Here is a 14,664-nt window from a genome sequence, read left to right on the forward strand (position 1 = left end):
ACTTGGCTGAGATATGACGGTGGAAATTCACTTATGAGCCTCTCTTTTGTTTTTAGTTTTTTGAGTGGAGAAGTCCATGAATTCAATTAGGGTTTTTTCTTTTTAATTTAATCCCTTCTGGTTTGAAGAATTAATTAGGATTTTTAGAAGTTCAAAATTGTTTAGAACTCTGGGTTTTTTGCTGGAAGAGAAGAAAAAAAGATGGGGTGAAGAGAGAGGTGATGGATTTGTTTTTAAGTTATTTATTACGATGATGATGAATTGCTGCAGATTGAGGCTGGAAGCGGTTTTCAGGACCTTGATTATCAGTATTTGCTGTGTGCAAGTGTAAATGTAACTTGGAAATTCATAATGTTGGTTGTGATTAAAAGAAAGCAAGGTTCTCCGAGTTGGAGAGACTAATAAGCTTTGTAATGATAATGGGATTGCATTATTGGTAGCTTGGTTTTTGAGTTTTTCACATACTCTCGTCCATCATGTCCTAAATCCTAATGAAGTGTACAAGTTTGATTGTTGTTGCAGCCAGTTCAAGTGGAATTACTAGTAGATTTAGTGTTAATAGTGGTCAAGCTCAACTCAACTTTGCTCTCAATTTTTTGGTTTATAGGGACTAATATGTCCTCTTTTCAAAAGCTCATTCCACGTGGCAACCTGTAACGGCCAGGTCAACGCCACGGGAGCCACGTCACCGTTTTCCGTCAAGGCAAACGGAGCGACTCTAACGAAAAGGGTAAATATGTCCACTTTTTCGGGGGTCAGGGACATTAAAGTATTTTTCAATCCTCGTGAACAAAAATATCCGCATAAAAAAATGTCAGGGACGGATTTGTCCTTTACTCATAGATATATTTGAAAGTAATGTAGATTATTTAGTAATTTTAATGATTGATATATCAAATTTTAATGTATATTATATATCAATTTATCAAATTTTAATACATAGATAGACAAATTTTAATGTAGATTATTCACTAAATAGGACAATGTGAATTATATATCAATTTATCTAAAATTTAGCAACAATAACAATAAGTAATAGACTACATTATTAAATTATTAAATTTACTTTACTAAATTAGTAAATCTGCAGTGTGCAGTAAAAGCCATATCTTAATAAATAATTATTAAACCTTGAGGCTTTGAATCATAACATGGTCAGAAAATTTTTAATCACCGAATAGTTTTCATGTGCTAATACAAGTATATGCAGTAGCTACGACTCCAGGTTGTTAAATATTGATGGTCAATTTAAGGAACTACTAAGTGTTAGCGGCACATAAATTCAGGATCCCAATCCAAAGCATACAATTTTTAGCAGCCTCCAATCACATTAGTTGTAGCCTACACCAGTTAACAACACAAGTGAATCCATTGAAAATTCAGAGGGAGCAAGAGCACTGAATGATTTTCTTTTGTAAATACATAAGCTTTTCAGTCAAAATATATAGAGCATATTTGTTGTTATTGAATCCTAAGTTATGTTCTAATTCAACCCTTCATGCAAAATTTGAATATAAACAATACTCCAAATCATAGGTTTCAAAGCATGTTTAATGGCAGAGAGTGTGAATAAAACCACCTTTAACTTGATCATACACATGCAATGACAGAGAGAGTGAGTAAAAAGCTTACCTCTCAACTATGTAATTCTCCGTCACGGCGCCGTCAATCGCTCCGTCGGGACCAACGTCTTCCTCCAAGTCAAGCGTCTTCAACGAATTTTGGAAGGGAGAGCATTAAGGTTTTTTGTAATTCTAGAGAATAGAAGAGGAGATATGTGTCATCACGTACGAAATTTGTTTATTTTTAATGGAATTGTTAGGGGTCGGGTTGGATGGCCCATTAATCTGCCCATCCAAGTTGGCATTTAACTGACACGTCATTAACTTAACGTGCCAAGTAGGCATGGTTAATCAGCTTTAGAGATAAATTATTAACGTAAGGACTACCTTGTCTAACGAAGTTAAAAAATAGGAGTTGGATAGCGATTTTTTTTCCCTAGGAGCCTCGTTGTCTTTTTATGTTATTGTCAGGGGTCATTTTGTATTTTTCTCTAATATATAAGAACTCGAATTAACGAAAAATAACTTAAAAAAATTTAATAAAAATCGACTACGTGATTAAAAATAAGGATAAACTACTATTTTTGTTTAAGAATATTCAAAACACTGATAAATTTATTGATAAAAAAATAAAATTAATTTTATATTAATAAAAAAAGATTTTTTGATAAAATTATTTAAATTTTAAAAAATTATTAAAAATTTTTAAATTATCTTTTAACTTTAATTCTAATTCTAATTATCCTTTAGCTTTAATTACATGGAAGGTTCTTCAAAAAATTCACACTAGAGAAAATCACAAAAAAACTCAGTCGCTCAATTGCCATGTTCAGTAGTACACAAATTCACAATATAAAAAGTCACCAAAAAACATTCACAATAAAAAAAAGAGAATGGATGACATTGAGATGATGGAATGAGTGTTCCGAAGACTTTGAAAGAGAAAGTGTCGTGAGAAACGAGGCAGCAATCGACAACATCGGCGATGATTGAGCGTTTGGAAGTAGAACTGAAGCGATGAGTTAAAATTTTAGCTCACTAACACTGACTTTAGCTCACGGCTCATCTCATTAATAATCAAGTCTAACTTTTAAGTTTAAATTTAGCTCACCAAAAATATATGAGCCGACTTGAGTTTATAAATTGACTTAAATAATAGAAACATAATCTATAATTTTATATCAATAAATTATAACTTATATATATTAAAAAATATTAATTTTATATATAAAAAATTTATAAAATTTTAAATAAAAATATTAATATATATAATCGAATTAGCTCACGAATTAATAAGTTGAATTTATCCAAATTTAAATTTGACTCATTTAATTTATAAGTTAGACTCAAACTTAACTAATCAGCTTATAAACTCAGCTTATTAAACTATTAATAAATCGATGCTAATTCATAAATTGGCTTGACCTTTTAATCTTAATCGAAAAAAAACAACAGGATCCATTTTCATAGGCCATATCGATTATTTAACATAAACGGAATATCAAATGGCTCAATAATATTTTGATTTGATGCCACAACAAAACTAATCGGACACCTTACTTTCGGCACATCATTGATTCATAATCCACATTCATAAAGCATGGTAAATTTTCACTTGCATGAATTCTTGAGCAGACCAAACCAAAAAAAAAAAAAAAAGAAAAAGCCACATACACCTTTGAGTAACATTTGTGTGCAATAAAAAACACACCAAAAACACATTTACCAATAAGGAACTTTCGAAGCACATCCTGAGAAAATTAAGAAAAAAAATAACTTTTATTATAAAAAAATTGTTGAATATCGTCATATTTATTAGCAAATTTACTAAAAAAATTGACTTATTATTAAATTATTGTCAGAATAAATTCGATGATATGAACTTTGTCGGTAATTATATATTTACTAACGATTTTTTCGTCTACCGTTAATTACTATCAAAAAATTTTCTTTAATAATTTTACCATTGAATTTTTTCCCAATAAATTTAACGATAATATATTATTAATTAATAATTAAATTAATAATTACCGATGAACTTATCCGACAATAAACTTAAATTTTTAAATTTTTTTAAAAAATTGTTAATTCTCATGTATTAAAAAATAAAAAATCTAAAAAATCTAAAAATAAAAAATTAATTTCACAAATAATAAAATAAATCTCAAATAAACTAAATTATTACCCATGGCTAATATAAATTATAACAAGTCAAAAGTCGTAACTCATAACACAAATTCAACGTTCAACTCACAAATCAAAATACAAATTCACAATTTATAAATTTATACGACATTAAAATAAATTCAAGTAGTAAATAAAATAACTAAACTACTGCAATGAACAACTAATTAACTAAAGTCTGAACAAGTCATTTAATCATCATCATATTCTTCATCAATAGAAAAATTTTTATAAATTTCACAAGCTTTCACATTACCATCTTCATTATCAAGAGTGGGAAGAGGAGATTCCTCGAGAAAGTTCACTTGACGATGCCATTTATGTTAGAGCAATGCTAGGAAACCAAAAGGGTATTAACCAAAAACCAGCCAAATACCTTTGGGTGAATTTAAAATTTCTACGAGTTAATATATATGGATGTTTTTTTTGCTAAGTATAAGAATGTTTCTTTTTCATATTAAATGGATGTTCTTTTATATATTTTTCGAATTTTTTTGTATTGTAAATATGAATGTCTCTATTTCTTTAAGAATTTCATTTTTTTTAAATTTTATAGATTTTTAATTATTTTTTGCTAAAATATAATTAGATGTTTCTTTTGTTAAGTATTAGGATGTTTTTTTTATAATTCAGGACATTCACATTAACAAACAGGATCATCAATGGAGAGTTAAGAAGTGTGAACCCATATCAAATCCTAAACATTTTGATCCGGTTCTCGTATCATCACAATTGGAAAAGTCAGTGAAATATAAATTTGCCACCCCATATGTCCTGTCCAAGGCATGCAGTTCATACCCTTATAAAAATAACACAACAACCGAAGGCATTGGTGTTTATCAAGGAGAAAGATTCTGTGAAATCCTTGAAGAAATTACCAAAGAGCAGCCTCTAAATGTCGTGCCGAACTGGAGATGCAACAGCACTGATGATTTCTGCAGTAAGTTAGGTCCCTTTTTATCTGATAAGGCAATCAAAATAATAGATGGAGGGTTTCAAGATGTTAAACTTTATATGCGCTTGTTGAGGGCGTCGCGGAGAGCATGGAAGTCGCCGGCGCTTCCAGCAGGATTGCTGAAAGAGAGAGATCTGTGTGTGATTATTGGAGGTGGGTAGGTCAATGTGAGAGAGAAGAGGAAGGTTTTTATAGGTTTTAATTAAATTTACTTAATCAATTTTAAATTTTTTAAATTTTGAATTTAAAAAATTTAAAATTAATAATTAATATAAATTAATGTGGTTTTGTTTAGTTTTTGGCCGGTAACCTTTTGTTTCATATACTTTTTCTTTATGTTAAAATGAATGTATAACAACAAAAATTCAATAATTGAATTCAATGCAATAGCAAAATTTAATATTGTAATTAAGGAAAAAAATCAAGATAATAAAAATTTAACAATTGAGGTCAAGGTCACAACAATAATTCAGTTCGAAAGAAATTTAACAACAACAAAAATTTAATTATTCAGATCATATATACAAGCTTGGTTGTTGTAGATTACCTAATTAAACAAATCTCTATATATACAAACTTTGTGGCCATTATTTTCGTTTGATGAGAGTCACCAAAATGTATAATAGTTGCCACTAAGTTAATATATATTTTTATTTAGCAATGGATCACATTCAAAGATCAGAGATTTAAGCCTAGCTTTGACAAAATAATTAAAAAAATGAGCTGGAAATCAGGTTGGGTAAACAATCTGCAAGATATTTCAATGCATAAATTAGCTAAGTGTTTAATAGTGTGATTTGATTCTGAGTTTACCTCTGAATGTCCTTTCCTTTTATTTCTAAGAAATTGTCCTTTTCTAATATTTAGCGCCTTTAAGTTGTATCATTAATGTCAACATCGACGATTTTTGGCCTAACAATGGTGCCGTTATGGCGTGTTATGGCGCATTCGACAGTATCTCATGACATCGAGTTCTCACTTAATTATTATTTCATCATGTATGTCGTTATTTGTCTAGAACAGATATGAATTGCTATTCTAAAAACAACAATACTAAAGAAATAATAATTAAAGTTATCTTAGTTAATTTAATATTTATATATAATATTTTTAATTATATATTTATTATATTTAAAATTACATAATTTTTAAATAATAATTAATAAATATTAAATAAAATGATTTTTACTATTTAACTAATTTTTTTATTATTTTTTAAATATTATTATTTTGGAAATGAAATTTTCCCATCTATTACCTTCAAATATCCAGCCCACTGTGTTCTTAGCCTACAATTGCCTTGAAATAAACGGTTTATTTGTCAACAAAAAAAAAAAAAACAAAAACATGTGCTCAGTACTCCATGCAAACCTGAAAACATTTATGTAAGAGCAAGCGTTCTCACATAGTCAACGACAGCAAGTGACTCTCTTTTGCCCTTCACAAACGCTCCACACCTTGCAAGCGCCGGCACAAATAGCCACAACCCAGTAGAAACCACGAACGCCACCGTCAGCGGCAACGACACCGCCTTTGGCACCCGCCACCTCCCTCCCAGTTTCTTCTTGACCCCAATCTCCATAGTCAAACAAGCCCCATGTATGAGGAAGAAGCACAGAGAGTCCCACGATGGTTCCCACCGCTCCAGTGTATTTGGCTTCTCACGCTTGAAGCTATAGAACACAAGCTCGTGCATCAGCCCCGACACCGCAAAGGTTGCCATGACAGCGGGTAATGGGGCCCACTTCCGCCCCACCACGTGGCTCGACACCCTCACCACGGGATCATATACGGTTGGGTGCAGCACACGGTTGACCATGATGTTCCACCTTCTCCCCCAGAAATCTTGCAGCGAGGTACTCAGATAAGGCTTGTCGAAATGAGGATCCAACTTTATGTGTAGAAGCTTGCTGACCGCCACGGAAGCGAGTCCGAAAACAAGCTCCATTGAAACGTACATGTGGAGACTAATCAATAACAAAGTGAAGACTGGGTAGAAACTATCTTGCTTTTCTCCGTAGAGAGGAAAAAAACAAGCAGATAGAATAGCCATGAGACCTAATCGGTATATCTGGCGGGTTTTGTTGTTGTGGGGATCCGGAATCGTTTGAGAGTTTGGATCTTTTAGGTGTTGGAATGTGATGGGGAGGGAAGCTAATATTAGAAAGTAAGGGAGAGAGAGGGGGGGATTGGAAGATAGAGGGCCTTTGTGGAAGGCAAAGAGGAGGAGCTTGAAGGTGGAAAGCCAGCCAAGGAGGAAAGTGGAGGGGGGTCCAAGGTGGGCGGAGGTGAGCCTGAGGGGGAGGAGGAAGAGGAGGACTATGGCTGGGAACAGAGCCACGAGCCTTGCTTTGCCGCCATTCGTGACTAGCTTCCCAACAGCGTGGCTGTAGCAAAATGAGGCTGTTGCTACCATCCATACCATGATAAAGTTGTTAACTTCTCCTTCTATCATGGTCGCTATTTCCTTTCTCCTTGGCTTATCAAAATAAATTCTGGCAGTTGAGTTGAGATACAACGTACCCGTCTATTGTTTTTTTGTCAGTGTAAATAGGTAACTTTCATTCATGAATAGGATCTATTAAATTCAAGAGGGCCAAATTATAGATATTTGGGGTGCATCGTCCTTACAGAGGTTTTGAATATTCAACTGCATATGGTACAAAACTTTTAAGACATAGGTCTAACCAATTTAGTAGAATAAATTTTAAATAAATGTAGGATGACTAAGTATTTTACTATTTTATATAATAAGCTAAGGTTTTTTTTTGGTGACTATAATATGCTAAGGTTTAAATAGTAGAAATAAGCAAGTCTCACAAAAATAGTAGAAATAAAAAATTTATTGTGAAATTAATATAAATACAAAAATTTTAATAATAATATATTAATTTTTAAAATAAATACATATTTTTATCTAAAAAATTCCTTATGGATAAAAAACTTTTTATTTTTTATATTTTGTTTTTTCTTTCTCTTATTCTTCTTTTGTTTAGTTTTATTATCTAGTTTGTTAGATAGACAATAACTTTCATAAATAATAGACTTTAAAATTAGTCCAATAAAATAAAGGAAAAACACACTACACCACTACAGAAATCACAAGTGGAGAAGAGAGATTACCGTATCAGTAAACATAACTGCATTGTTCACTAAATTCATTGTCTATATCCTTTCAATATATATAATAATAGTGAAGCTTCTCGTGCATTCGTGCTTGCTGTGAAAGTGATATTCGTAATCAAGAGATGGGGCTGCCTACAACACTAAGAAGCAATGGGGACAAAGGCCTCGAATCCTGTCTTTGACGGTGATCATAGCGCTAGAAAAGTAATCGAATGTTTTCATCTTCTATTTGACTTACTACGGGCATCACATGATTACCATAGTATATGGAGATCTCAGTCAGCCATCCATAGAATCTATCTAGATAGAGGCAGTCTGCCGATTCCTGCTTGGAGCTTCACATCATGGATTGCTTTGGCTATTATAGGATACACCTTTTATTATATCCTTTCAGTTTATGGTGCGACATTTCCTACATCTCAAAATGACTGGATATTGGACTTCCCACCAAGATCTAGACTCCAATCCAATCCGAATTGACTCGTCACGGAAGTTGCCTTGCTTTTTCTTTCTCTAGCTCTAGATCTAGGGATTAGCAGGTTGGCTTAATCTAAACTTACTTACTATAAGAAGATCGCTTCAGAGAATGCTTTTAGCGGCAAATAGAACGAAGCAGACAATATAACGCAATCTATCAATTGTTGAGCTAAACCAGCCTTTTACCCTAAAGAAGATTTCCAACTAACTGGATTTAGGGATTTCTTACTTTCCGGGGCATATCCACCCTGATCTTCCCGACTGAACTCCTATAGACTCAAGAGAAGCTGTAGGCCTTACTGAGCTAATTCAGTAAGCTATTCAAGCTCCTAGACCTCCGTCTGCCTAGTCCTGTCCTCAATAGATGACTTCCGCTTTAGGACTTCTCGGAGATTAATCGATCTATCTTAGTTATGACCGGAGACAGATCGGGACGAGCTGCATCCTATTAAGATTTAGATGTTTTAGTTAGGGCGGAAAGCTACCTATCTTCTTCTGTCCTTATCTTCCATGCTAAATCTGAGATCGATTCCTGAAGTGACTTTGAAACATAAACATCATCAAATACGGCTACTGAAACTGCTAAATCAACAGATTCTACTACTGAATCAGCTACTTCCGAATCCCTGTGATGAACTGAAACTGAGTCTGATTCCACTTCTTTCCTTTCCACTTACTCGTAACAGGCTTCTTTACGTTACGGTGACGCTGGTAAGAGACGGATATTCGCCATAGGTAACTTTGTGAATCAAAGGGTATTGAAGCCTCTTCATGATTTCCTCATCGCTTCGGTCTATTCCAATGGATGGAACTTTGAATCAGCTCCGACCGTTCGTTGGATAGATGAAAAGGTTTCAGTAAGGTTTATTCTTTTGACTTGAAGTCTGCCACCGATAGGTGGCCCCTAAGTCTGAAGACTAACCTTATTAGAACTTTCTTTGGTAAGTCTGTTGGAGATTGTTTAGATGCAATCTTCAGCAGATCTATCTTTGAAGTACCTTTCTTCGCTCAGTTCGAGGTGTCGTATTCTTTAGAGTAGGACAACCCATCAAATGACTCCCCTAAGTAAACTTCACTGTCGAAAAGACAGTCATACTATTCCACCTGCCGGTCGAGGCATACTATTTTAGCCACTCTCCTAGTGGTCTTTTTGTCTATATACTTTTGTTTTTATTATTCTTCCTGTTCCTCTTTATTTTTTTTCCTTCTAAGAAGAACAAAACAAAGAGAAATGAAAAATTAAAACAGACAAAAAAAATTGAAAATGTAACAATTTCAAAAAATTTGAAAAAGTACACAAAAAATTGCATAAAATATAAAAATCTTGAGATTTTTTTTTAGGGAAAATAATGAAGCTAGCTGATCTTTTGAATATATTCTTTTTTTTAATTATGGATGACTAGGGTTAACTACCAAAATTACCCTCGAATTATTTAAATACTAACAAAAATACACTCGAATTTTACTATCGACAAAAATGCCTTCAAATAATTTAAAAATACAACAAAAATACCCAACAGTAAATATATATTTTCAAAAAAATACTTTAGAGATTGAATTTTGATACAATTTTTTACGAGCATGATTATAAAAATAAGATATTATTATATTTAAAATTTGGTGATTTTTCGTTAAGTATATATTTTTTTATAATTTTTTTGTTAACAACCAATAATACTTTTAAAAAATCACAAAAACAATATATACTTAACAAAAAATCACCAATTTTAAGAATAATAATATCTCATTTTTCTAATCATGCTCGAAAAAAATCGCATCAAAATTTAATCTCTAATATATTTTTTGAGAAATATATATTTAATGTTAGTTTTTTGCAAGATTATCTAACATTAAATATGTATTTCTCAAAAAATACACTAGAGATTGAATTTTGATATAATTTTTTGCAAGCATGTTTAAAAACTGAGATATTATTATCCTTAAAATTTGGTAATTTTTCGTTAAGTATATATTTTTTGTAAATTTTTTTGTTAACAACTAATAATGATTTTAAAAAATCACAAAAAAATATACTTAGAAAAAAATCACCAAATTTTAAGAATAATAATATCTCATTTTTTAATTATGCTTACAAAAAATATATTAAAATTCAATCTGTAAGACATTTTTGGAAAAAATATAATTACTGTTAGATATTTTTGTTGCGTTTTTAAATTATTTAAAGATATTTTTGTCAATAGTAAAATTTAAATGCATTTTTGTTAACATTTAAATAATTTAAAAATATTTTTGATAATTAACCCTTTTATTATTTTATTGGATATTTTTTGTGAGCTTGATTAAACAATTACTTGATTATCTAATACTACTCTAAATTATATATATATATATATAGTATTTTTATTAGAAAATGAATATTTTTTAAATTAATAATTAGCCAATAAAATGATAAATAAACAAAAACAACAAAATCTTATAAAATAAAAAATGCAAATTTTAATGACAAAAAGAAATCTCGAATAATTAGAAGTTGTAAACGTCGTATATTAACTAGTGCTTTGCTTCAATATCAGATCATTAAAATACATAACGTATGCATTCAATTCATGTTTTTTTGTCGCTAGTTGTAGTGATGGAAACAAGGGTGACGCCCCTAGATATTTTTTAAGGTTCCGTTAAGGAGACGAAGAAAAAATGGAACAATTTGAATAATGGATTGATATTTTAGCCCACTGGAAGAAAAAAAAAAACATTCCAAATCAAGTTAAAAAAAATCTTTTTAACTTTATCATTAAAATTTTTTACTATCTTCCTCTCTTTAAACTCTAATTACACTTTTTTCTAATCCAAATTTTTGCTTATTGTTGTCATCTTTCGCCGTCACCAACCTAAAATGTTGTATTAAGAATAAACATCTCATTTGCATAAAGAATAAGCATTCTATTTACATTAAAAACAAACATTTCATTTATACGAAGAACAAACATCCATTTCCATTAAAAATAAACATCTCATTTGCATGAAAAATAAACATATAAAGCTTAGCTTACGCTGCATACTTTCTCATTACATGTCTGTTGCTGTAGACGTAGCCTTTTAGATCCATATGTCGGTGTTGTGAGGTTCATAGAAAAGATAGCGGAGGAAGAAGGGAATGATGAAGCGAGAACCGCCATAAAATCCTGCGGTCGAAGCCGTGGGAGGCGAGAACGGAATGGAGATTCGCTTTGAACAATGTGTTTGCGTCGAGGTGGTTGTCGTTGTTGTCAACGGTGGAGGTGGGCTACAACAGTAAAGGCAGGGTTGCGGGAGGTGCACGGTTGGCACGCGGATGGGCAGCGCGAAAGATGACACGGAGCGATCAGACGTTCGTGAGATGTTTGGGCGGCGTCAGCGGGGGGATGGGGCATCGGTTGGAGGCTGGGTGGCGTCAGATCGGAGAGAGGGGAAGTGAAGTGCGGTCGAAGCCGTGGGAGGCGAGAACGGGATGGAGATTCTGCATGGCTTTGAATAATGCGTTAGCGTCGAGGGGGTTGTTGTTGATGTTAACGGTGGTGGTGAACTACAACGATAAAGGCGGGGCTGTAGGAGGTGCACGGTTGGCACGCGAATGGGCAGCGCGAAAGATGACGCACGGAACGATCGAACGTTTGCGGAGATGTTTGGGCGGCGTCAGCGGGCAGATGGGGGCGTCAGCTAGAGACTGGGTAGCGTCAGATCGGAGAGAGGGGAAGTGAAGCGGCGCTTGGAGATGCCTCTGCAGACCAAAAATGACAAATGGAGGAAGGAGGTTAAATTTAAATTGGGTGTAACTGCTAATCCTTATTTATTAAATTTCTAAATTTGAAATTAAAGGTAATTAATTAATGATTTAATTTATACTTTTAATTCTTTTTTATTCTATTGTTGACATTGTTTATTCATTTTATTGTCTACCTATACTTTTTCTATTTTTTAACACAATTCTGCTAGCTAACAGGGGCAACCGACTATAATTAACTAATATTTTGTTTTAGACAACATAAATTTAAATTATTATGAAAAATATTTAAAATTTAATAAAAAATTTAAAACTTAAAAAAATTATTTAAAATTAAATAATAACAAATATCCAAAATTATTATAAAATTATTTTAAAAATTATTTTAAAAATTTATTTTATGAAAAAGAGCTTTAAAGCTTTGTGCATGATGAAAGTAAGAAATAGAAACGGAAAGAAGATGTGAGAGCGGCAAAAAGATGAGTGTGATAAGAGAGAAAGAGTTGGTGATTTTTGATTAGTGAGTAAATGGCAAAAATCACTTAATATGGTGTCGTTATAGCTACATATACAATTATCATAACAAATAACATAAGTTAACAACTACTACACTTTATCAGTGTTTAACCATCTATAACAATCTATGTTAGTTAGGTTAACTCTACTATTAATTATCCAAAATAGTCAGGTGATACCGTCCCTTAAGCTGGGAGTGTAGAAATTCATAAGTCCCAGGTGCTGTAGACAAGGCTTTCATAAGAATGTCCGTAGTTTGTTGGGCAATCTTAATTGACAGCAACTTCACCACCCCTTCTTGAGCTTAGTCCTTAACCAAATGGTAGTCTACCTCCAAATGTTTCATCCTCTCATAAAAAATAGGATTTGCGATTATGTGTAAAGAGGGCTAATTGTCGCAAAAGAGAGTAAAATGTGTTTGGTATTCCTTAAGAAGATACATTAACCACTGTCCTTCTTGTATAGTTTGTTTCATGCTGCGCCAGCACACCAAAGTCTCATCCAAGAAGAAGCAATAACCTGTCACAAATCTTCTTGTGTTTGGGCATATAGCCCAATTCGAGTCAACATAGCTCTTAAGCTTTAAAGCATTATCTTTGGAAAAGAATAAGCCATAGCTAGGATCACTCTTCAAGTACCAGAGTAGGGGTGTTTATGGATCAGATACAATCCACATATCCATGGTGTTTATTCGAATCCGGTTCAAAAATTGCGGATATAGATCCGATCCGAATCCGATCCGAATCCGATCCAATCCGGAAACTAATTGGATTGGATTGCAGATATTGTGTAGGTATCCACATATCCACGTATCCGCAAAAATAAAGAAATAAATAGGTAAATATTTTTATGTTCTATTTCAACTAATAATTATCATATATGTTGTATTATTTTCATTTATTATTTAAGAAAAATATGTTTAATATTATTTTAAGAGTAAACATATTTAAAAGAATAGAAAAAATGAATTTTATTGATATTTTTTAATAAAAATAAGCTTTTAAAAATATTTGTGTTTTGCGGATATATCCGATATTCGATTCGCAAATGTGCGTATCGGATCGGATCCAAGCTTAAAATTGCGGATATTGGATCCGATCCGATGATTTTAGTGCAGATCGGATCAAAAATTTTGGCTATATCCGATCCGATCCGATTCGTGTTCACCCCTATACCTTAGAATATGAAGACCTGCTTAAAAGTGTTGATCAGTGGGACAATCCAAAAACTAACTTAGACATTCAACGGCAAAAGAGATGTCAAGTCGGGTGTTAGTGAAGTACAACAATCTCCCAACCGGTTATCTATACCTCAAGGAATCATTTAATTTGGTGCTTGAATTTTTGGAGCTGTCAAGTATTGCATGGGTGTGCTTGCCGGCTTGGCTCCTAACATGCCAACCTCTTCCAAAAGATCCAGAGTATATTTGCATTGGCAAATGACTAGTCCCTTCGAATTGTGAGCAAATTCCATCCTTAAAAACTACTTCAGTCGTTCGATATCTTTAGTTTTGAATTTTGCATCCAAGACTCTCTTGAGACTGCTAATTTCATCCATATCATTTCCAGAGAGAATGAGATCATCCACGTATACCAAGATGGTTGTGAATCCCTTGATTTGGTTTTAGTGAACAAAGAGTAATCGTGCTTCGATTGAATGAAGCCTTCTTGCTGTAAAACTCCACTGAGCTTTAAATTCCACATTCTACTCACCTGTTTTAAACCCTATAAGGATCGCTCCAGTTTGCTAACCTTTTCCTATGGAGCATTGAGACCTGGAGGTGCTTGCATGTAGACTTCTTTAGATAAGTCCCCGTATAAAAACGCCATGTTGACATTGAGTTGATGCAGAAACCAATTCCTATTATTCGCAAAAGCCAGCAACATGCGCATGATGGTCATTCTTACCGCCGGCTTAAAAGTGTCAAGAAAATTGAATCCAGGTCTTTGAGTGTAACCTTGTACAACCAATCAACCTTTATGGCATCTATCATGCCATTCGAGTTATACTTGGTCTTGAATACCCACTTGCACCCAATATGCCTCTTCCCAGTTGATAGATCGATTAGATTCCAAGTGCCATTGTTCTCAAGTGCTAATAACTCTTCTTGAATGGTTTTCCTC

The 14,664-nt window shown here is 32.8% G+C and overlaps 1 protein-coding gene across 1 annotated transcript; it reads right to left on the reverse strand.

The window, feature by feature from the left end:
* Positions 1–5,879: 5,879 nt before the first annotated feature.
* On the reverse strand, positions 5,880–7,261 carry LOC112706144 (acyl-CoA--sterol O-acyltransferase 1-like). The gene has a single exon (XM_025757298.3). The coding sequence runs from the start codon at positions 7,154–7,156 to the stop codon at positions 6,083–6,085; it is 1,074 nt and encodes a 357-aa protein (XP_025613083.1). The 5' UTR covers positions 7,157–7,261; the 3' UTR covers positions 5,880–6,082.
* Positions 7,262–14,664: the final 7,403 nt, after the last annotated feature.

This window comes from Arachis hypogaea, chromosome 1 (genome assembly GCF_003086295.3).
Source record: "Arachis hypogaea cultivar Tifrunner chromosome 1, arahy.Tifrunner.gnm2.J5K5, whole genome shotgun sequence".
In the NCBI taxonomy this organism is placed as follows: Eukaryota; Viridiplantae; Streptophyta; class Magnoliopsida; order Fabales; family Fabaceae; genus Arachis; species Arachis hypogaea.